General features: G+C 37.0%; 1 protein-coding gene across 1 annotated transcript; it reads right to left on the reverse strand.

The window, feature by feature from the left end:
* Positions 1–1,836: 1,836 nt before the first annotated feature.
* Positions 1,837–20,024, reverse strand: LOC106883649 (probable cytosolic iron-sulfur protein assembly protein CIAO1). The gene is made up of 3 exons (XM_014934746.2): positions 19,743–20,024; positions 10,112–10,520; positions 1,837–3,103 (listed from the first exon to the last, which is right to left on the reverse strand). The coding sequence occupies exons 2-3, from the start codon at positions 10,506–10,508 to the stop codon at positions 2,493–2,495; spliced, it is 1,008 nt and encodes a 335-aa protein (XP_014790232.1). The 5' UTR covers positions 10,509–10,520; positions 19,743–20,024; the 3' UTR covers positions 1,837–2,492.
* Between the last annotated feature and the right edge of the window lie 5,826 nt (positions 20,025–25,850).

A 25,850-nucleotide genomic window follows, 5' to 3' on the forward strand; every position in this document is an offset into this window, starting at 1 on the left:
TATATAGGTAATGTCTCAAGTTGACTAACAACTTGTGAATGGAGATTGGTTGACTATAATTCAGCAAAAGCCCTTCATGTATATGTCAACTTGAGGCTTTATCACCATATAGAGGAATTGAACTTGGAGTCATGTGGCAAAGCAAACTTCTTAACTACTTAGACATCCCTGTACCTAATTGCTAAGTAATCATGTGAAGTGTTGATAAATGATGTTGTATGATTGTATGTGATTTAGGATGGAAAATACCTTCTCACCTAGATTTATTTCATGAAGAGCTACAACTTTTATAAATTTTCACTACTTATAGTGGCTAACCATGTGTTTCTTTGATCATTTCACTGTGTTTAAACAGTATTCTAGCCATGACCATCTTGTCTTCCTAGCTGTCTTTTTATATTCAAGAGTACTTTATCCATTTTTATATTGGTAGGGTGAAATTTGAAGATAGACAGTAGCACAAATGGTTTCAAACAACAGCATCAGAAATTCTGCATCATCATCATCATCAATTAATATCCGTTTTCCATGCTGGAATGGGTTGGATGGTTTGACATGAGCTGGTCATCTGGAGAGCTATCCAGGCTCCATTTGTGTTTGGCATGGTTTTTTCGGCTGGATGCCCTTCCTAATGCCAACCATTTTACAATGTGCTGAGTGCTCCTTATGTGGGGCTGGCACAAGTGCCCATAAATAAATGGTGCCAAATATCTAAAGTCTCCATAACATATGTTTGTTGTTGTTAATCTCAGGTCAGGCAGACTTATGATTAAAGGCCCTTTAGTTGTAATCAGCTCACCTTTTTCTTTTCTAGCAGGGTATGATTTGAGGGAAATTTGGCTGCTTTTTTTCGGTGCTGATGGTAGAGTATTAAACCAAAATGCTTTAAAATATTTTGTTGGGTCCTTATAGAATTGAATCTTGCTGAAGTTGATTTTTTTTCATCCCTTTAGGATCAAGGGTCTGAATGTTTCCTGGTTAAAAACCAATCGACTAGTCCCTCTTCTCTTCACAATTTAGTCTTGCTCCCAAGGAAAAGACAAAAGTACAAAGTGAACATTATAAAAAACAATCATCCTCATCATAATTTGTCCATTTTCCATGCTGGCATGGGTTTGATGGTTTGACAGGAGCTACACCAGGCTCCATTGTTTGTTCCGGCATGGTTTCTATGGCTGGATGACCTTCCTAATGCCAACCACTCCACAGAGTGTACTGGGTGCTTTTAATGTGGCACCAGAAAATAGAAAAACTCAACATTTGAAAAATAGGTATATAAAGACAAAAATATTTTAAAGAAATTAATTAAAATCAACAAGTCATAAAATTGGACAAAGCAATCATCATTCTCCCACTCAACATCATTTTAATGTCCACTTTTCTATGCCTGCATGGGTCAGATAGAACTTGTTGAGGCAGATTCTCTATAGCTGGACATTCTTTCTGTTACCAATCCTCACACATTTTCAAGCAAGATTAGATTTCTCCTAGACCAAATATGTTTTCACATAAGATTGGAAATGAGCAACATCACTTGTATGATGTTGAGGCTTGTTATAACCATTATGTGGTGTCAAGACAGGGGTCCACACACACACACACACACACAATGGGCTTCCTTCAGTTTCTGTCCAAGGTGTCACACAGAGGGGCTGAACCTGAAACCACATGGTTGGAAAACAAGTTTCTTAACTATAGAGCCACTCCTGCACCTTAATATCACGAATGTAAAAAAAAATATTATAAACCAGAATACAAAAAAGTCACACATTTCAAAAATACACACTGAAAGACAAAATATTTAAAGGTGATTAGGAACAAAACCAACAAATCATAAAAATTGTGTAACAGCTTTAGTGGAGAAACGAAACAACAAATACACACACAAGATCAACTCTCAATAGACTAATGCATTAAATTGCTTCAACAATATAACAATTAGAAATTTAGGAATTTTGCAGTTTAATCCAAATTTTTATAAAATATATCAAATTTAAAAAAATAGCTTGCAATTAGTCAAATGGTGTATTGAATATGTATCAGCAACCTAATGTGTTTATGTGTGTGTCAATGATTATAGGAAAGGTCAGGAATGGACGTAACTTCACTTTTATAGCATTAAGTGCGCCTATCCTTGTCTTCAACAGCCTCAATGTGTTTATCTGTGTGTGTCAATGATTTTAGGGGAGGTCAGGGATGGATTTAATTTCAGTTTTATGCCATTAAATCAGTTCATCCCAGTTTATCACATGTACCTATTCCAAGTTCTGGTACGATTATTCCTAGTAATTAAGTGAATTGAAGTAGGTGGAATTAAGTGTCTTGTCCAAAGACACAGTGACTTCAAGTACCACATTTTATCTCATATTGTTTTGTCTCCACTATGGGTGAATGAACGTGTGTTTAGATAAAATATAGAATTTTTTCCTACATGTAATTGGAATTTAAAACTGAGAAAAAAAAAAGCCTTTTTTTTTTAAAGGTAATTTTGATCATTCTTGAGGTAAATTCCAAAGTTTTATCAAACCATCATCACTACAAGATGCTAACAAACCAGGTATTTTAGGGTTCCATGATACACAATTTACATCTTGCAAGTGAGCTGATTTCACAATGGAAGTCAGTGTAAAAGAAGGTTGGTCCTTATCTGAGTTGGGTTCTTCACGAAACACTCGAATGCAGTCATCTCCACAAGATGTTGCAATATCACCAGTAAGATGGCACCAATCCACAGAATATATTGTTCTAGAATGGTAACCTGACAGAGTACATACACATTTCCATGCATAACCATCATCATTTGTTGGTAAACCTAGTTTATTGTCTGACTGGTAGCACTGCCATATGCGAATAGTTTTATCATCACTGCATGAAACAAGTCGGTCACCTGTTTTGTCAAAGCAACTCATCCATACGGTAGATTGATGACAATCCAAAGAGACAGATACTTGCCAATCATCAGTACTTTCTTTAATAAATTTGATAGTGTCATCATAGCTACTGGATACAACAATATCTTGAAATGGGTGCCAAGTAATGTGTTTCACATCTTGGTTGTGGCAGTTCATCACACTGGCACATTCATAGTCTTCATCTTGGGTGACTACAAGTTTGTTAACAAAAAGAAAAAAAGAAAGATTAAACCTTTTTTTTAACAAAATTGAAATAATTAATAAATAAAACATTTTGCATTAATATCAATTTCAAATTTCGACACAAGGCCAGCAATTTCAGGGGAGCAGGTAAGTCGATTACATCGACCCGAGTGCTTGACTAATTCTTATGGTAAAGCATAATGTAAGGAAATAGGTCTAAGGCTGTGTTGTTTTTGCTTGTTTGCATTTCTAGACTGTATTGACACACAAGGATTTTAACTGCAAAAAGTTGTTAGAAACAACTGAGCACTAGACTTCATGTTGCAAAGAGGTTGAAATATCAAGCAGGATCATCTTAATCTTTCATATCTGCAAAGTTGTTATATATATACAAGCAATTGTTGTTGGCACTCCGTCGCTTACGACGTCAAGGGTTCCAGTTGATCCGATCAACGGAACAGCCTGCTTGTGAAATTAACGTGCAAGTGGCTGAGCACTCCACAGACACGTGTACCCTTAACGTAGTTCTCTGGAATATTCAGCGTGACACAGTGTGACAAGGCTGACCCTTTGAATTATAGGCACAACAGAAACAGGAAGTAAGAGTGAGAGAAAGTTGTGGTGAAAAAGAGTACAGCAGGGTTCGCCACCATCCCCTGTTGGAGCCTCGTGGAGCTTTAGGTGTTTTCGCTCAATAAACACTCACAACGCCCGGTCTGGGAATTGAAACCGTGATCCTATGACCACGAGTCTGCTGCCCTAACCACTGGGCCATTGCGCCTCCACTATACAAGCAATATGCTGGAAGTAAATAGACTTTACTCACTGATTTACAAGTAATGATTTTGAGTTTAGTGAATGGCAAGCAATATTAACAAAGCATTTAAGGTGGTGAGCTGGTAGAATAGTTAGCATGCTGGGCAAAATGCTTAGCGGCATTTTGTCCATCTTTACATTTTGAGTTCAAATTCTGCTGAGGCTGACTTTGACTTTCATCTTAAATTTGAAATCAATATTAACAAAGCAGTCATTCAATTATTACCAGAACACACTGGATATTTCTTTCACTAAATGTATTTAAGAAGGATGTCATATGACAAAGAGGACAATTCATTTATTTGGGTTTTCATAACTTTTCTGTTGTACAGTTCCAGGTCAACCGGGACTAAAACAGACCTACAAAGAAAAGTATTCCAACCATGGCCATCCCATATTTTTTGGAGAGTGTATGTAGGACTGAATTATCCAATTTGCCCTTCCATTCATATCTTCAACTCTTTAGCATTAACATTCTGTCAAAAATAATGCTTATTTACTCACATAGTTTGGAGTTAATCTTGCATTATCTTGTAGCTTTGAGATTTTGATGAGGTAACTTAATTTTTAGAATTATATTGTAGGGTAGGTATGAGAGGCCAGATCTGGCCAATCTGAACATAAAACAGGTAGAATATTGGAGCTAGATTTGGCTGGTTTAAATACTAAAGAGTTAAACATCTATATCTTTATGAAAACACTATCATCTCAAAAATATCATCTTTATCATCATTTAATGTCCATTTTTCATGCCAGCATAGGTTGGATGGTTTGATAGGAACTGGCAAATCAGTAAACTGCACCAAACTTTACAGTAAGTTGTATATAGTGATCGGAGAGAAGGAATGGCCTGGAAAGTTCGAAAGATCATGAAAGGAGACTGGGAGATGGAAGCAGGGAGGGAATGTAGTGAGTGAGCACAGGTAGAGGGAGGGGGTGTTATTAGGAGGAGGTGTTGTGGGGAAGAGATACGACAGGGACAAATTGTGTGCAAGTAGGTTCATGAAAGAGAGGAGAAAAAAGAAGGGAGAGGAATTCAGTGGGAGGTGAGCAGAGATGGGGGAATGGGGAGATGTCAGGAAGATGTGTGTGTGAGTGGGTGGGTGGGGGGTATGGACATGCCAAAAGACAAAATGGTTAATTTAGTTCTATATGTACTTTCCAAAAAAATATGGGATGGTCATAGTTGGAAAGTCTTTGTAGGTCTGCTTTATTCAGAGACAGATTAGTCCCTCTTGACCTGAGACTAAGCAACAGAAATGAAATGTTATGAGAAACCAAATAAATGAATTATCCACTTTGTCATATGACACCCTTCCTAAATACATTAGTGAGAGAAACATCCAATGTGTTGTTGTAATAATTGAATAAATGATTCGTTAATATTGATTTCTTTTGACTAAACACAAGACCATTATTTGCAAAGCAATGAGTGAAGTCAATTGATTTACTTCCAGCATATTGCTAGAGTCTCTTTTAACTAGCATATTGTTAGTATTTAGATATGAAAGACTAAGATGACCTTGTTTGATATTTCAACCTCCTCGCAACATGAAGTCTAGTGCCTGGTTGTTTCTGCCAATTTTTTGTAGCTAAAATTATTCTGTATTAACAGTTTAGAAACTATGCTATTTTCATTAGGTAGAGCAAGCACATAGGGATTCCCTCACTGGTTTGTTTTCCTAGATTTGGGATCGGCTAAGAACTCCAGAGATTTTCCTCAAATTCTTGGAATGGTTATGTAATAATGGAGTTTTCCTAAACTAATTACTTAATGAAATGGAATTAGTAATGAATTTCTGAAGAAAATCAATATTTGACGCCAAGTTTAACAGAATAACACATTTGTGTCAGTATTAAGATTAAAGCCCATTAATTAGGCAGAAGAGTGGGCAGGCACCTTAAGTCATCATCATCAATGTTCATGTTTTCATGGGTCAGACAAAATTTGTTGAAGCAGATTTTCTTTGGCTAGTAGCCCTTTCTGATGCTAACCCTCACCTGTTTCCAAGCAAGGTAATATTTCTCCATAGCCAGATATGATTTTAGAGAAGATTGCAAATGAGGGACACTGTATGACAGTGATGCTTGTTTTTGATCATCCATGTGCTGTGAAGACAAGAGTACACACACGTATTTATACACACATGATGAACTTCTTTCAGTTTCTATTTGCCAAATCCACTAACAAGGATTTTGTTGTTCCAGAGATATAGTAAAAAACACCTTCCCAAGGTCCCACAAGACTAGTCACTCCAAATGTTTCAATCAAACAGTGTGTGTACAAATATAAACATTATATAGGGAGGGGGTGTTATTAGGAGGAGGTGTTGTGGGGAAGAGATACGACAGGGACAAATTGTGTGCAAGTAGGTTCATGAAAGAGAGGGGAAAAAAGAAGGGAGAGGAATTCAGTGGGAGGTGAGCAGAGATGGGGGAACGGGGAGATGTCAGGAAGATGTGTGTGTGTGTGTGTGGGTGGGGGGTATGGACATGCCAAAAGACAAAATGGTTAATTTAGTTCTATATGTACTTTCCAAAAAATATATAAACATTATATAAACATTATATATGTATAAAAATATATAAACATTATATATGTATAAACATTATATAGTGATTATTGAAGCCTTGCACTAGAAATAAAGGGTTTGGGTTTGTATATGTAAAAATAGGGTTTATGAAGACAATTTGAAAGTTCAAACTGTAGTGTTATAGACAAAAAAAAAATGAGCTGAATAAAGTAAAATTAATGTTAAGTACTGTTTATTTTTCTTGGATTTGGTATTGTTCATATTGAAAGAATTAAAAGTGGGAGATATTTGGTGCTGGACTTGTGATTTAAATGATTTTATCTGTTGTAAACTTTAGAAAATGAATCAACAGCAAGTTGATAGCAGTTAGGTAGGGCTGAACTCCAGTCTGATTTAGTTCTATCAAGACTGAAGACAAATGAAAATATGGAATACAAACTGAATCTTGGATAAAATATGTTAGAAATCTTAATCCTTTGATGGGAAGGATTTAAGGAATTAAAAAAAAAGTCTTTAAACAAGTAATATTCATTCCCAGATTTCAATCTGTATCATTCCTAGCATCACAGGGTTAATGAAGATTATTGGTAGATGAATTTAGATTAAAGGATGATAAAAAATTGGAAACCTTTGATTTATAGGAAGACTGCATGGAAGTGAAGATCTGTAGCACCCAAATTTTATACAACATTAGAAGATATATAAGTAGACAGGAGAATAAAGATATTCAATATAGTAGAGACAGAATCTTTCTGAAATTGATTAGAGAAAGAACAAGACTATAGAAAAAAATGTGATAATGTACTGTATAACATATCTATAGATTTAACCAGTGAACAATACATGTATACAATATCATTCAATGTCCACTTTTCCATGCTTGCATGAGTCAGAAGGAATTTGCTGAGGCAGATCTCCTATGCCCTTCGTGTTGCCATGCAAGGTAACATTTTCCTATACCTGGACATGTCTTCACAGAAGAATGGAAATGAACAACCTTGATTATGTGATGATGATGCTCATTTACAACCAGAACAGGATGTCTAGACATGGGTACACAATAAAAATACACACACACGAATGGGTTTCTTTCAGTTTTCATCTACTAATTCTACTCACAAGGCTGTAGTAGAAGACACTTACCTGAGGTGCCATGCGATGGTACTAAACCCAAGATAACATGGTTGGGAGCAAGATTCTTAATCCAACAGCCTATATAAATATTGTAGAGATGTATTATTTACAATGATACTAACACACTGTGTGTACTAATACACAGTGTTGGTTATTAATTGTAGCGAGGCACAAGAAGCCAGTGCCATTTTGTATGAGATCTTGCTGGTAGCCATTACCATGTCCGAGACAGGAATGAGATCTTGCCTGCAACCATGTGCCATGTGTGAGACGACAGTGAGACTCTGGTCGGCAATGACTATTTAAGCAGGAGAATTAAGACATTCTTTCTCTTTCTTCCTTCTCACGCTGAGAAACACTGCGAAGCTGGCAGCTCACAGCAGACTCTTATCTTGCTCTAACTTCACCTGTTATCTCCAGAGTTAATGAACCTCACATGAATGGAGCTATAATGAACCATGCACTGCCATAAAGATGGTCACTGGGAGTGAGCCACATGAACGAGAACTAAAAAAATAAATGACTACTGAATTGCACTCCACTTGTAAATTTCTTTGTGTTCCAGATCCTTAAGCCTACAGAAATAATTATAATGGGAGGAGATACTCCATATGTATCACAAACCTTCAATCCCATTATATAATAAATCTATAATATATTATAGCAATGAAATAAAACACTTGGGATTTCGTTGACAAAAACAAGAAAGCTAGTGACATTAACCTATCAAACATATATCAATCAGTAAGTTAAATATGATAAGTTTTGATTGTGAAATAGAATGAAAAAACAGTGATTATCACACAGTATTATGTTAGTAATTACTTAAAAACATTGATAAATCATTTGGTTGACATGGAGTAAAGCAGAGAAAATGTCCAAGTTTTAACTTATCAAGTCTTAAATATATACACCCAGCAAGTGTGGAATGTAACAATAATTTAGGACCTAACAAAGAAGTGTTTAGTTGCTGAAAAGCAAAATTCAGAAATTGCTAAAACTACACAGTTAAAACTGAAATGCCTATTACACCATCTATGGTGATCAATTGATTCTCATTACAGAATCAATACTATTGTAAAATTAGTGAAATCTGAGATCAAAGGAATGAAGAAGTTGTAATGACTGAGGTGTTAATGGAGTAGATACCACTAACACTAATTAACACCAAAATGATGGCAATATTAAATTCTATGGTCAATATTCTATAAGCAAGTTCAACTGAACAGTAGAGGGGGTGGTTTAGAAATATCATACAAAGTAGGGTTGGACAAGAGTATACCATTTGCATTCTGTGAGAAACAATTTTAAAGTTTATAGAAATTGATATTATAGAACTAGATTTATTTCTTTTATGTCTACTCAACTCATTTCATTGTTCAGACTAATATAACTTATACTATTTCTATAATTCTTCATTTTAATCCTTTTGATAAAAACCAATCTGAAATCATTTCTGAATCTATGACACAACTTCCTACTTTAAAGTGATCTAAATTAAAACCCTTCAGCAAAATTTCATGTCAATTTATATTCCAAACATCAGGTTAGTAACGAGAAAGTTATTTTATTAGATTTTTCATTACTTTTAACATTAATTGAATGAAAGGCAGTGTATTTTAGCAGAAATACAGTAACAAAGTGGTTGATGTATATTTAATTTCATTGAACAGATTTTATCTTTTTATGTAAACTAATTAATTTGGATGAAGAAGTCAGTATGCAGAACCTTTTGTGATTCTCCTTACAAAGTAGAACCAAAATGGTTGAAGTCAGTGTTTCATTAAAACTTACCAGAAAACTCTAGAAGGATGCATTTAGAGACAGAAAACCTGTTTAACACTTTAACATTCAGATTACTCAATCAACAGTAATGTTTATATATTCACATTGTTTTGAATTAATCATGTTTTATCTAACTTTGAGATTTTGAAGTTTAATTTTAGAATGACATTGTACGATAAGTGTTAGAGGCTAGATCTGGTCAATTTTAACATAAAACACATAGAATATATGGGCCAGATATGACCAGTTTAAATGGTGAAGCAATGAAGATGACAGGAAGCATGAAGTGGATTTAAATTCAGAGAAGTAGAGGCTAAGTAGATGAAGACCACACTCAAACATGGAACAGGGCTAGAAGGTTGTTTGTGAGAATGTATTTCGCCATCAATCAAATGCACATTATATTAAAAAGATGGATGGGATGTCATTGGAAGCTAATTAACCCTTTTGTTACATTTTTCTGTTGAAATACATTGCTTTAGTTTCAATTAATTTTGAATATAATGAAGAATTTTATCCAAAATAACTGCCTTATTAAACTAGTGTTTGGAAAAATAAAGTAACAAGAAATTTTGATGGAAGGTTCTAATTTAAATCCCTTTAAAAAAGAAGTTTTAATTTTAGATCTCAGGGTGATTACAGGAGGGTTTATCAAAAGAGTTAACTACTAAACTTTCATGAATCAATGAAAAAAAAAGGGGGGCGGGGGCAATGGACGGCAGGTTTATATTGTTTTATCTATCTTACCTTCCCATATCCAAACACTTTTGTCTCGGCTGCAGCTAGCAAGGAAGTTGCCATTCTGAGACCATGCAATACATTTTACTTCATTTTCATGACCTTCTAAAGTTGCTAAAAGTTCAAATTCTCCATTTTTACGACTCCATATGCCACATGTTGCATCAAAGCTTGCACTTGCAATATAGTTACCACAAGGTGACCAAGCTACACAACGGATAGTACGAGTATGACCGTCAGTTAAAACAGACTTGCAGACCCATCGTTCACCTTCCAGGCCCCATATTCGTATACATTTATCACTTCCGCAGGATGCCAGCAGCCTGCCATCTGGGTCCCAGGCGACACACCATACTTGTTCTTCATGTCCACTTAAAGAGGTGATTTCTTCCATCAAAACAGACATGTTTATGGCAACCTGAAAAGAAAAAAAACACACCAAAAAACAAAAATAAAGAAACAATGGCTATAAAATAAGTTAAATATAATACTGCTTTCAAATTTTGGCACAAGGCCATTAATTTCGGGGGAGGGATAGGTTGATTAGATCGACCCCTAGTGCTCAACTGGTACTTATTTTATTGACCCTGAAAGAATGAAAGGCAAAGTTGACCTTGGCAGAATTTGAACCCAGAATGTAAAGACTGATGAAATACCACTAAGCATTTTGCTTGACATGCTAACAATTCTGCCAGCTCACTACCTTACAGTTAAGTATAATATTGAGAAGTGTGGAGGTAAATGTCATTCATTTAGGATTTAATCAACAAAGTTTCTTTCTACTATTCCAATTAATAAGGTACCAGCCCCTTTCTATCAGATATACATATATACACATTGGTCCTGACAATGGACTGAGATAACTGGCACCTAACTGTACTCAAGCAGACCTGTACCCCAGACTTTAAACCAGTAACTATACAAATCTGTAATCCACTTTTGATTCTTATCTAAAGCCATTTCACTGCACTTATGCTAGTTATATCTTTAGGGAAAGCAGAAATATTACAGCATCCCATTTCTACTGTACTTTGTTAAAACAAAATCTAGATGGAGGTTATGTCTGCTCCTATAATTCACATCTTAACTTTATGACTAGAGTTTCTGTCACAAAACATGATCCTTGGATATGTCTTCTGTAGCCTTGTGTTGACTTATATTTTGTCAGTGGAACTTAGATGGAAACTGCAGAATCCCATCATTTTTTTCATTTAATGTCAGTTTTTCCATGCTAGCATAGATTGGATGGGGAGGTATTTGAGGTTGGATTTTATGGGCAGATGATCTTCCTGTCATTAACCCATACCTGTTTTTCAAACAAGGGAGTTATCGTTTTATTCCACAAGCCTTTGAAAATGCATAATAACCACCTATAATATCACCATTCATGCACACACACGTATAATATATATCTATATATCCACAAATCATTATCATTATTTTAACGTCCACTTTTCTATGTCTGCATGGGTTGAAAAATTTTTTTCAGAAAAAGGTTTCCTGTTGCTAACTCTCATTTCTTTCCAAACAAAACAATATTTCTCCATAATCTTGTAGAATATTGGAAATCTAATGACACTGGTGTACTATAAATATTTTAGCCATCACAACAAATTTTACTTTTAATCTGGTAGAATGTAGTTCACAGAAAAGGGTGTAAAAAATATGCAATGAAAACTCTAGCAGACAAAAATAAGGGACTAGTATTAAAATACTAGTCCTGCACTCAATCAAATTGGATGACTCGACAACCATGAATAAGGGAGTCCCTTTGTGGTCACATAACCTGTTAGAAACAGCAACTAAATCTCCCTCAAATCACAGCCCATCATCTTAAAGAAAGATGAATTCAGCAATGTAGTCCCTGATACAAAAAAAGGTGGGATGATCATGGTTAGAATGTGTTTGATTATAGATCTCCTTAACCAGGTATAACCTAAGGTTAATCAAAATAACAGCAACCATGAACTGATAATATACAAATTCTGTTACAAAATGACATAAACCTTAATGCTACAAACAAACATTATGAATGTATAACGGCTAAATCCTCAAAAGTTAGTGGGATGATAAATATTTATGAAACTGCTACTCTTGTTATCAAAGGTTTTTCTCTGTATAGAAGACACAAAGGATCTTGTTCAAAACGGGGGCACCAGTTTTCATTAATGTTTTATGTAGTGTTTTTGGTACCGAAAGACTTTCAAACTTCGTATACTTATCTATTTTGTGTTATAGAACAGAAAAAAAATTCTGTATTCGAATTTATTTCATGTAAAAAATTGTCTTATTTTGATAATTTCAACCAATCACTGACAAGTATTCAGCTGTTTAAACTTACTCCTTTGGCAGTTTAAGCGGTGTAAAGCGTATTTAATCTCCATTTATAATTTCGTTAACATCTGCCTGAACTGTATGTGTACAACATTTGCTTTTTTCATTTTCTTTCACGCGTGTTTATTTCGTTAACATCTGCCTGAACTGTATGAAAGGTTTATTAGCTACTGCCTAACCCTAATCCTACTGCCAATATGCTTCAGCCATTTTTTGATAAGGAAATAATAATTTTATCACAGCCAGAATCATTTGAGAATCGTTTGTTTACGTAGTCAGCACTTAATGTATTTGGCTGAATGGACGTGAGTCATTGGTTGAAATTACAGAAATACGACAACTTTAACATGAAATAACTTGCGATGTACGTTTTTTTGTTAAGAAGACCAAAAGAAAAAGATGTTTTATATGAGGACTGCATCATGCTCCAATGGATTGCACTGCTTTGGTATCATTTCTACAGCTGGATGTCCTTCCTAACACCAACCACTTTCAAGAATGAACTGGGGACATTTTACATGGTAGTAGCACTGGGATGCAGAATTGAGGGAGATGGCTTTGTGCCAAATGTTGAGAGATTAAGTATGATAGAGGAACAAGAACAGATATCCTACTCTAGAGGAGTTACATGGCTATCCTAGCTGGAAAGAGAAGAAAAAGAGATGGTGGTGATGAGGTATCATGGTAGACTTTCAAAGTACAAGAAGGTGAGTATAAGTAAGAATAGGGGCAGAGGATTGGAAAGAGTGTGTAGATAGGTAAGTTTGTGAGAGTGTGAAAGTAGGGCGACAGATGGTTAAAAATAAGGACAGAAGTAAATGTAGTGAATAGGGAACAAGGGTGGAAGTATGGTTAATGAGTATCAGTTCAGTGGGGGGAAGGAAGGTGAAGGAAATAGGAGTGGGTTAGAAAGAAGGTGGTGATAAGTGACAGTATAAAAGAAAGGGAGTGTAGAGAGCAGCAGTATCATATGTGAGAAATAGGGAGATGATGTTATACAGCAGTGAAACATGAGTAATCTGCTCAAATAATCTTGTGATCATGTCTAATTGTTTAGATGTGTCACAAAAATTTTGAAGAAAATGCTGAATGCTAATTATTGAAAAAGGTACTGAATCGAGCTGGTATTGACTGAACAGAAGTAGAAATTTGTTGTTGCATTTGTAGACACTATATGTAGTAAGAGGCTTCATAACATTGTACTTTGAAAATACTTGGTGCAGTTTTTTCTCAGACAAGTAATGGGGCCAGTATAACTGAATATTCCCATCCTCTCAGATTTGGGACTTTCAACAAAAGTTAGAAATTTCATCCCTTGCAATTGGTGATATGAAACAGTAAAGGTCAAATTTCTCTGACAGTGAAGCATGGAGCTACTCTACAGCTCTTAAGAGTAAGGAATTCATGCTCATTCTGTTGTATATTGATTAACAAGAGGTGAAGGTGAGGGTGATAGATGTACACCTAGGGATTTGTAGCAGCAGTTGTTAATGATGAGGAGGATGAAGCAACTTTTCTGGAGGCACACAATATACAAGATCTGGTTCAGGAAATGAATGGAGCTCTTACTTCAAATGAATCATGTAAGATCAAAAATATCTCAAACCTAACTGAGCTGCCAAACTGCAATTACTTCTTTTGTAGTGGTGGAAGTGAAAAGGCCCAGCTGGACATCTTTCTTCCATTAACTGATGGCACAAAGGACCAGCTCCACAATAACAACAGTAGCAGCAGCAACAACAGAACCCCCCCCCCTCTAACAATATCAAAATCCACATAACAACCAAAAAAAAAAAAAAAGCCTTCAAATAGTGCCCCTCCTTTACTTAATGAAATGCATACATATCACATGTGCAGACTCACCTAATCCTTCTACCACCAAGCTCTTCAGAAATAAGGTGAAGAAGGAAAAAAGAGGGAAAAAGAATTGATGATTATAAAGCTGAAGGCTAGAAGGTTTGACATGGCAACAGAGAACCTATCAACCAGCTACATATGCACACCATAAAAATCAAACTTGCAACCACACAAACAATAAAACAGAAATGACCACCCAGAAAAACAATGGCAACAATACTACTAACAGACAACTAACGAAAGAAAAATTACAGACAGCCCCATCTTACTGAGAAAAAAGTGAAAAATAATGAATGATATGAAAACAATGAACAAAAGAAATCTATAGACTTAAGGAAAAATCCTCTGGAAATATGGAAATTTTCTGGAACAGAGAAAAAAGCCTCTCAGAGGGAGTTTTCAAGGAATTACACATGCTCCCCCATTGCCTGCCCTTCTTTATGACCCCTCTCATTTCTTATCTATGATCAATATAGCTATATGTGTATGAAAGAATGTGGTGTTGTATTTGCTTGGAAGTAATGTCACTTGCTCAACAACCTCATTTCATTAGATATGGATGTAAAGGACATCAGTAGGACCAAAATTTCTGGAACACACACTTGCATCCATTTTTGATAACTGAAATATATACATCTCTTACAAGAGGATGCTGAAAAGTTTCTGGCTTTGGATAAAAGAAAATATAGGAGGATCATTTAATTATGATTTTATTCAACGTATTCTCGTCTCAGATTCACACGCTTATTGCAGCGGTCCTTCAGTAGTTCTTGGCCCTGTAAAAGAAATTGGAAAGTTGGGCCTCCAAACAGGCCTTTCATGATACCCTTAATGCCGGGAATCTTCCAGCACACCCTCAAAGAGGGTTTGGATTTGGCGGGAGAGTGGCAGTGTTGTTTTAGAAAGTTTTATATCTTGAAGCATGGACAAACTTCACAGATTTAGATGGTTTAAGTTGGTGTAACTAGATGCAAACAACAGAGAAAGTATTGTCATTAGACTTGTAGCTGTCAATGCCCAGATTGAAGCAAGGTTGCCAAATTTCTTCAGGTATCTAGAAACAATTCCCAGTAAGAAATGAGAATTGTGTTCTAGACACACACTGGGATTGTGTGGTATTAGTCAATGAGCAGAGAAAGTTTAAAAAAAACCCCAAAAAACTTGTCAATTGGATTTCGTGATCATATCAGTGTGAAAATGGAAGCAACTGCATTAATTCAACCAGAATGTATCTAGATAGAATATCTGCTAAGTGAGCAGAGTTGACTGAGAAAGTGTACAATTTCAACTGGTTGGCTACTCAAATCACAAATTTATATCTTGCAGTTGATCTAGCTAGGTTGCACAAACAGAGACCTGGTTACTGGAAGCTGGGTTGTCAACAATCAGTGGTGGATTGTTCTGAAGAGAACAGTTAGGATAGAATTGATAGGATCTAACAAAGAAGTAGTACTAGAGAAAATAGGTTCAAAGAGAGGGAGTTAGTAAATGAAGTAGAAAGGGTATATAAGAATGACCATCTTTTCTACCATGTGAAAATTGGCATCGTCAGAATTAAGGCATGTACTTTAAGACAAGAGAGAATGAAAGCCATGCAGTGGGGCAAAGTGAAAACAATACTAAAATTCAGTCTTTTGAGGGACTGAGGTTTCCAGTGGTATTTTACTCAACTGTGTAGGACAAATAATGACAGTGATGGATTGGAGATGGAAAGGACTTTTAGTGTCTACATCAATGGTCTGCTTGACAGAAGAAATAAAATGTTCTGAAAAACCAATAACAGTATCTGAGACACAGTTAGTGGTAAGTGGTTGTGAACAAGGCAAATTAAGCCCCTAGACCTGTGACCAGCGAGGCTCTCAGGCAACTGCCCTGTGTGCCCGTGTCTTTAGATAGTACTAATCACATCTCATAGTGCTGTAGGTGTTACATGTCACATGTTTGACACCGAACTTCATATATACACACCAAACTTGTTTGTTAAGGCCTTGGCAGATGTCTGCTGCAACTGGCATTGGTCAGACTAAATGTCCATCTATCAGAACTATTTTGAATAACATGCTCTGTCAAATTATGAGCATTCCCTTTCATCTTTTCTGTATGTACTGAATCTCAAGCCACTGTGGAAACTGAAGGTTTTGTGGGACATCCCATATGAACTGGAATGTAGGTGAGCAAGCAGCGTTAGCATATATGGATATCATTGTAATGGAGTCAGACATTATGGGTATTAAGATGTTGACATTGTTCTAGAGAAATACAAAGCAAGAGCAAAAATTAACTGAGATAAGTCAGTGGGCTTGCAGCTTGGACACTTGGAAAGGTAAGTCCATGCTGCTAGCCAGTGTTGTGAGGAGCTATATTGATGGACCAATTAAGTTGTTTGGGATCTGGTTTTGTTCAGACCTTCAGGTGGATAAGAAGTAAAATGATTACAAACAGGGATAGTTTTTGGTTGAGAGAAAGCTATTCCTAAAAAGTTGGGTAAAAGTGGTGAATATCTCCTCTGTTTACATTATTTACATTTGACGGATATTTGTCCTCATCTTGTTTGTTGTTAACATAACGTTTCGGCTGATATACCCTCCAGCCTTCGTCAGGTGTCTTGGGGAAATTTTGAACCTGGGTTCTCATTCCTAACGATGTTACTATTATTATATTATTATTATTATTATTACTATTATTAATCAGGTCGCTGCCGTGAATCGAACTCGGAATCTTGGGGTTAGTAGCCCGCGCTCTTAACCACTACGCCATATGCCCGTGGGCAATTATGAGGAAGGATAGAAAAATAATAGATTTATAAGCCCTAAAATTCACTCCCTAATTGCCCATGGGCATATGGTGTAGTGGTTAAGAGCGCGGGCTACTAACCCCAAGATTCCGAGTTCGATTCACGGCAGTGACCTGATTAATAATAGTAATAATAATAATAATATAATAATAGTAACATTGTTAGGAATGAGAACCCAGGTTCAAAATTTCCCCAAGACACCTGACGAAGGCTGGAGGGTATATCAGCCGAAACGTTGTGTTAACAACAAACAAGATGAGGACAAATATCCGTCAAATGTAAATAATGTAAATAATTCCTCATCTCTTAAATATAGAACTGTATCTCCTCTGTTATATATTTCTGGTTGACCATTATAACTTGCCCTAGTCTTTATCTAAACAGGATGTCTGCTCTTTTGTTTCTTGTACAAGAGGCACAGACCGTCCATTTATTGCCAACACCTCTGCATGGAGCGACTGATATACCATGGCTGATAATGTACTGAAGGTGTAACATCTTCAGAAATTCAAAGACAGTAAGCAGCTGTAGTTACCTTTTGTCAAGTACATTCTTGCTCAGTTCATCTTGTTGATGGAACTGCAATTCTGGATCAAGTCAAAAACAAAACTGGGTGGCTGGCATCTGGATTGTCAGCACTCAACCAGTCAGGCAATGTGGTTGGTGGAATCTTCACATAGAAGACTAGTGGTGAGAGAGATTATCAACATTTTTAGAGAAACTCTGGGCACTGATGAAAATCAACCATCTGGTTTGTTCTGGAAGCCCAGGGATTATAAATAACTTCCAGAAACCTCAATCTCTGGAGGTATGGAAGTGAGATGTGAGTAGAGTAACAAAACCATTCTGCATGTATTCATTGTTGACTGGTAATAGAGTTTTGTCAAACAGCTGATGTCATGCTTAGAACAGACATAACTATCAGCCAAGTCTATCCTGAAGATCACTCCACCTTCTTTTAACCTGGAAGATGATACCCCTTCCCTACAATTTAGTGCCATGTTAGAAATCATCATTTGGCAAGGTGGCAAACTTGAGTGCTGGAAAAATGCCTTCAGCATTTATTCTGGCTCTTTATATTCTGAGTTCAACCTTTAAGGGTTGATAAAATAAAGTATCAATCAAGTGCTGGGGCTGATAATATTGAGTATCTCCTTGTCTCAACAGTGCTAACTTCTATGACATGTAACATCATTGGAGGACTGGCCAGGATGCCAGCATGCCCAATGGCAAGTGGGCGCCTGCGCCATTAGAACCCATATATGGGGGCCCATCCCCTCAAGTTTGAGAATTTTTTATTCACTCCTGGAAGAATGCATTATTTGGATCTTTGGGGTTTGACGGGCAACATTTGTTTTCTTAACGAAACACTTTCAAACTTGGGACACTGGTAGAATGTGTCATATAAAACAACAACTTCTCTTAACCTTCCTAACAAATTTTTTACATAAAATAACTTCGAATACAAATTTTTTCATCTGTTCTATACCACAAAATATACAAATATTCGAAGTTTGAAAGTGTTTCGGTACCAAAAACACTACAAAAAAAATGTTGCCCGTCAAACCCCAAAGATCCCATTATTTTAGCCTGGATGTTTGTAGACAGTTGAAAAAATACTTCTAACAAAAAAAAAAAAAAAAATTAAATGATAGCATTGTAGTTGCGGTTGGGCCCCGTAGTCTCCTGGCAACCAATATTTTTAGACCCAGTCCGCCACTGTGTAACATCAACTGCACTATGAGATGTGACCAGCGCTGTCTTAAGGTATGGGCACATTGGGCTGTTGCCAGGGTGCCTCACTGGTTACAGGTCTAGGGGCCCCAATTTTGATCTATGCTTTGACTTGCTACAAATATATAAACACTATAGGTTCCAGTGCATTGAATGTCCAAGGTCCTATTGTTACTAAGACGGCCTCGGATGTGACTACTGAGATTCCTATAGTAACACGAGTGAGATGAGAGTACTGTGACCTACTGCACATTTGTGAAACGTGATTACTACTTCTCTACATGTGATGTAACAACTTACTTCTATGGAGATGCAAGTGCTGTGGCCCTTACAGCACCACGTGTAATGCAATATTCTTAACTGTATTTATACATCATAGAGTTACCTCCCTTAAAATACCACACCGACGCCCTTGGTTAATTCAAAGAAATTCTTTTTTATCGATGTTAAAAAATAATTTCACGAAATAAAAATATTATTAAATATAAGTGAATTGGCTACACAAAAATATTTCGAGGACACTGTGTATGACGAAGACTCTTATTAATAAATTTCATGTTTCGACGCATTAAATTTAGCGGTCAACGTTCGTTCATTGATTAAACGGCAAGCACCACCACCACTTTGAGGAATGTCTGTCTGTGAAACTAAGGAAACATAGTATTCGAAATATGTATTAGCTTTAGGTTTAAAAAATTGCCTGAACATCTTATTGCAGAGAAGGGCAATAAAAAGGAGTGGGAAGAAGGAAACTTTTAAAATCGATGTTTATCAATTAATATTCAAAGATATCGAATTTGGAAGAAAGTAAAAGAAAACATATTCATGTTTACTGGTTTCACGTTGTTACGGATTCACAACTACATAAACAAACGTAGTTTATTTAACGAAGAGGGAAAATATTTAAAGGAAAAGACATACTTGTTCGAAGAAATTGTAAAATTCGTCCAGAAGCTACATTAAAAAATACTTCGTCATTTATGGTGAAACAGTCCGAAGTCAAAATGTTCACGCTTGTTATTATATAATTTCACAGCGCATATGTATAAAAAGAATACTGATAGATATATCAAATACACAACCAGATACTTTTTTTATAGTCTAAAGTTATTTCGATATTTTCCTTTCAGTTCGCTACTTGTATTAATCACGATCAGAAAAATCGATTTAAATATGGGATTACTTTTTTAAAGTTGCGGAGTGATACAATACCGAAGTACACCACTTCCGCTAGTAGACTCTACTACCCTAACTACTCTCTCGTAGCAAACAGTTCCACTTGGAATTCTGTCCATTTTTCTTGCCATTGTCTTGGTTGATAAAAGAAATCACTCATTTAATCTGCTTTAGTATTAATTCGTTATTTTTATTGATTGCTGTTTAGAACTATGCATAATTATTCCCAAGAGCCTCTCAATTGATATATACGAGGAGGTATCAAAAAGTTCCGGAACCAGGTTTGTAGCGCGCCAACAGATGACAGCATAGTGAGAGCTAGCAGTGACCTTCATGGGGCAGTGTGCCAAGTGACATTGCTGTATTTACTTCACAAGTTGTGGAATTTGTGCTTTTGTGTTCACGTTTATGCTGTAGTCTGCAATTTTGTCATGAACAAGAAGTTGGAACAAAGAGGCAACGTAGAATTTTGCGTTAAGCTTGCGAAGTCTGTAACAGAGACATCGAGCAAGTTTACAGCAATGAGGTAATGGGTCGTACGCTATGTCTCGAGTGGCACAGGCGCTTCAAAAGTGGAAAAACATCCATGGAAGACGATGAGCGATCTGGAAAACCTGCCACGAGCGTCACCCCCTTAATGTGGAGAGAATTCATCAGCTTGTGCATGAGGATCGTCGGAGAACAATCAAAGACATCACTGATGTTGTTGGTCTGTCGTATGGGTGTTTGTAGGCAATCCTAACGTCTGAATCGAACAGGTAGCACGTCTCTGCTAAATATGTCTCCCACTTGCTGACCATTGAGTGGAAAGAAAATTGCTTTGAAGCCTAAGATCTCTGTCAGTGTGCTGCTGATGACTCACCCTTTATGTCGAAGATCATTACCGGTGATGAGAGTTGGGTCTATGACCACAACCCTAAGACGAAGTAGCAATCATCACAATGGAAGAGCCCTTTATCTCCATGACTCAAGAAAGCACGACAGACCCACAGCTCAATCAAGAGCATGCTCATCGTTTTTTTTCAACATTTGCAGTATTGTGCATTGAAAATTCATTCCCCAGGGCCAGACTGTCAATTGAGAGTTCTATTGTGCCATTTTGAAGCGTTTGAGGGAGGGCATTTGGTGAAAGCGACTGGATCTGTGGAGCACGAAGAATTGAATTCTTCATGACAATGCACCCTGCCACAAAGCTCTCCTCACTTGTGAGTTTCTTGCCAAAACCAGCATGGTATTGCTTCTTCACCTGCCTTCTTTGCCAGATTTAGCATCTGCAGACTTCCATCTCTTCCCCAAGAAAAGGATGCAGCTCAAAGGTTACCGTTTTAACACCATTGTTGAGATCCAGGTTGAACTGCAGAAGGTCCTTCTCTCGCTTATGGAATACAACTTCCAGGCCGGATTCCAAAAGTGGCAGGAATACTGAGACTAGTGTATTGTTGCACAAGGTGACTATTTTGAAGGAGATGTTAAAACTTATGTAAATAAGTTTTTTTAATTTTTTATTAAACATGACTAGTCTGGAGACTTTTTGATACCCCCTTGTAATGACCTTTTAGACATTATACCCCACCTGAAATTCCTTAAATCCTCTAATGCTTTCCAATGTAAACTTAGAGCAGACATCTGTAGACTTAGATCTTCTGATAGGACCCTTCTGTTCTCTGATAAGACTAAAAATCTATATAGAGTAAATAATGACACATATGCACAGCTACTTAACAGCATTACACAAACATACAGGAGGGTTGTCCCTCAAACTTATGATAGCCTTAACTATGACACCAAGGATATTGTGGTTTAACTAGGTATAGAAGACAGGGTAGAAACATTGTGAAGAAAGAAGCTGATAGTGGAAGGGGTAGAGCTAGGTTTACCCAATTCCATATAGTGGACTTCTACCCGTCTATACCAAGGGAACTCCTTTTCAAGGCGCTGGACTTCGTTAGGACCTACACTGAAGTTGGTGATGAGGACACATGCATTATCATGCATGCCAGAAGAACCTTACTTTTCAGTAACAGGTTGGCCTGGGTCAAACGAATTGACCCAGAAGACTCCTTCAATGTGGCAATGGGCGCTTTCAACAGCACTGATGTGTGTGACCTTGTTGGGTTTTTTTTTGTCCTATATGCACTAAAAAAAAAAGTTCCCTTCCACTAGCTTTGGCCTCTACAGGGATGACATGCTGGCAATATCAAGAGGGTTAAATGGCTACATACTAGAAAACCTTAGAAAGGACCTCACCAGCACTGAAGGTCACAATAGAAACCAACCTGAAAATGATGGATTTCCTTGATGCGACTCTGGACTTGGAGTCCAGTGCCTATAGATCCTTTAGGAAGCCAAATGAGAAGCTACTATATATTAACACAGGTTCCTGTCATCCAGCCATAGTTTTCAAGAACTGGTAAAGGGCATCATCAGAAGAATCTCCAACCTGTCTTTACGCAAAGAGATTTTTGATGCTGCTGTCCCATACTACAATGAGGCTCTGGCTGCCAGTGGTTTCAAGGATAGAATTAGTTACACACCAGACCCTAACCCTTCCAAGAAAAAACACCACTAGAAAGTGTTGTGGTTCACACTGCCCTTCTCTTTAAGTGTTAAAACCTGAGTAGGTAAGATTATTCCTTAGCTAAGTAGGCAAGCATTTCCACCATAGAAACAGGTTCAGCAAAATATTTAATAGGTACACCTTGCGAGTTTCCTTTAGCTGTGTACCTAATGTAAAAAAGATTATAGTGGATAGGCTCACACCTGAGACAGAGGCAAGATGCTCATGTAGGAGTGACACAACATGTCCTCTGAATGGACACTGTAACACGGAGACTGTCATATACAAGGCAGATGAAATAGCAATAGGACCAAATGGGCAACCAAACATGTGAAAATATGTGGGAGTAACTGAAGGCCCCTTCAGAACCTGCTATAACAACCACAAGTCCTCCTTCAACATCCTGGAGAGATGTAACACCACAAACCTAGCCATGCATGTATGGTCATTGAAGGAAAATACCATCAGGTACAGCACAAAGTAGAAGATTCTAGAGAAATGTAAAGCATACTTCAATAGCAGCAGGAAGTACAGATTATACCTGGCTGAGAAAAGAATGATTTTAAAGAGCACCAAGCCATTTAGCTGAATAGCAGAAGTGAAATTTTTTAATCTTTGACCACATATAAGGAAGTACATCCTATCATACTTGCATGCCCCATCCTGGCTATAATCATCAATCCTTCAACTTTGGCTCTCTACCAATACCAGGGAGTGCACCTACAAACAAACACGCATGTCCCAGCACAGCTGCACCCACCCAATAGACTCTTTTCCACCACTCCCAATATAAGCCACCCCCATATCGTACCCCTGCACACACTGCTTGCATACCTAAATGCTCCACGAATTTAACCAAAAACATAAAAGAAAGGAAACACACTTACGAACACAGATTTGTATGCTCCCCACCTTGCAAAGGATTGATATATATAATACCACTACACACATTCCATTTCCACAAGAACACCAACCTTAAAGACACATACATTTCCCACAAACTCTTTTCCAGAAAACCCTTGCAACAAAACCACCCCCAATATAATGATTTGATAACAAGGGTCATAACTCTTAACTTAATCCCCTGAATCCCCTGCTCTATTTGTTCCATCATCTTTTTCACTGCAACCACAAACTGGATGTTTCTATTCACCTTCAACAATAGAGAGCAGTTGCCATGTTTCATTCCATAACAGCTACATCTGAAGAGTGCAGGCTTACATAACTGAACTGTTATCTAACACTCCATTGAATCCCTAGTGTGAAACTAATTGGTAATATCGGTTGTAATGGATATATAATGCTGTACACTTTGATTTATATAAAGTGTAGCTGCTAGAATAAGAATAGCCTGGGCAAAGTTCAGAGAGCTCCTACCTCTGCTGGTTTCAAAGGGCCTCTTGCTCAGAGTAAAAGGTAGACTGTACAATGCATGTATGCGAACAGCCATGTTACATGGCAGTGAAATATGGGCCATGACTGCTGAGGTCACGTGTAAGATTGCAACAAATAAAGCTAATATGCTCCGCTGGATGTGTAATGTCAGTGTGCATGCATGACAGAGTGTAAGCACCCTGAGAGAAAAGTTGGACATAAGAAGCATCAGATGTGGTGTGCAAGAGAGATAACTGTGCTGGTATGGTCATGTGTTGCATATAGATGATGACAGCTGTGTGAAAAAGTGCCACACCCTAGCAGTAGAGGGAACCTGTGGAAGTGGTAGGCCCAGGAAGACCTGGGATGAGGTGGTGAAGCATGACTTTCAAACGTTGGGCCTCACAGAGGTGATGACAAGTGACCGAGACCCTTGGAGATATGTTGTGCTTGAGAAGACCCAGCAAGCCAAGTGAGACCGTAACTGTGGCCTATGCCAGTGCAGCATAACCAGCCCATTTAAGAGTACCCTTCAATCATCGGGCAATAAACTGTGTGTGCTAAGACCTGTTAAGTCAAGTGAAGTCATTGACATGGCCGATGCCAGTACCGCCTGACTGGCACCCATGCCGGTGGGACATAAAAAGCACCATTCTAGCGTGCCGGTGACACGTAAAAAGCACCATTTGAGCGTGGTCATTGCCAGTGCCGCCTGACTGGCCCTCGTGCTGGTGGCATGTAAAAAGCACCCACTGCACTCTCAGAGTGGTTGGCATTAGGAATGGCATCCAGCTGTAGAAACTTTGCCAGATCAGACAAAAGGCTGGTACAGCCTTCTGGCTTGCCTGTCCTCAGTCAAACCGTCCAACCCATGCTAGCATGGAAAGTGGACGTTAAACGACGATGATGATATATATAACTATAGTTATTGCATTACTGAGTGATAGAAGTAAGATATTTATTAACGTCTTTTAGTTTTGAATTGGAATATAGTTTATTAATTTCTTCTGCTTTTTCTTGATAGGATATATATATATATATATGTATGTTTGTGTGTGTGTGTGTAATCCATTTAAATGTATGTTCTCAGCTTTAATAAGAAACTGTTTCTAACGTCTGTATTGATATTCCTATATACTTCTTGGTTATTAAGCTGCTTACTGTTGTCTGGCAGTTGTTAATTCCTTCATTAAGAGTAGGAAATGTTCCAGCTAATTTGCTTGACTCAAAATATCACTTTGGTTGTTTTATACTTAAACCCTCCCTTCCCCCAGAAAGATAGCAAAAAGGCCAAACAAAACAAATATAAGTCTATACTATTATTATAATATGAAAACACTATGATTATTTTTTTATCCTTCTAGAATTATTGTTTATTTACTATCAATCTTTAATTTGTACCTATCACTGATATAAAAAATCAATATGAACTGCAACTCAGCCAAAACTTTCATCGGAAAATATTTTTCAAGTCATGAATATTTCTCAAATAATTTGGTGTTCTCCAATAGATTTTAAAATTTATTTTCTTTGTTCAGTAACCTTTCCCTTTACTCAAATAGCATATACAATACAACTTGAATTTTATATTTTTCTCTTACTTAAAAGAATAGATTTAGTACTTGATTTGCAATGATATTGTTTTATCAAATAGATGCAAGTACAAGTTGTAGTTGATATATAATAATAAAGATAAAATAGACAGATATAATTGCTATTTAGCTCTAGACAAGACAGTTGAACTTTAGAGGTCCTGGTATCAGGCACAGTTCCACATCAAATGTTAATTTGTTTGTCCAGAATGGATTTTATAATTTATCTGATACAACAAAGCATCATTCTTGAAATAAAATTATGGTTTGGGTGGAAATTTATCTAGCGAAGACCTAATTTTAACTACAATTTAAATGTTAAATATAATT

Source organism: Octopus bimaculoides, chromosome 4, assembly GCF_001194135.2.
Source record: "Octopus bimaculoides isolate UCB-OBI-ISO-001 chromosome 4, ASM119413v2, whole genome shotgun sequence".
Taxonomy (NCBI): Eukaryota; Metazoa; Mollusca; class Cephalopoda; order Octopoda; family Octopodidae; genus Octopus; species Octopus bimaculoides.

Coding starts and splice junctions, on each gene's coding strand:
- LOC106883649 (XM_014934746.2), bottom strand. CDS start 10,508: ATGTCTGTTTTGATGGAAGAAATCACCTCTTTAAGTGGACATGAAGAA. Junction 3,104..10,111: donor AAGTGTTTGGATATGGGAAG/GTAAGATAGATA, acceptor ACAAACTTGTAG/TCACCCAAGATGAAGACTAT.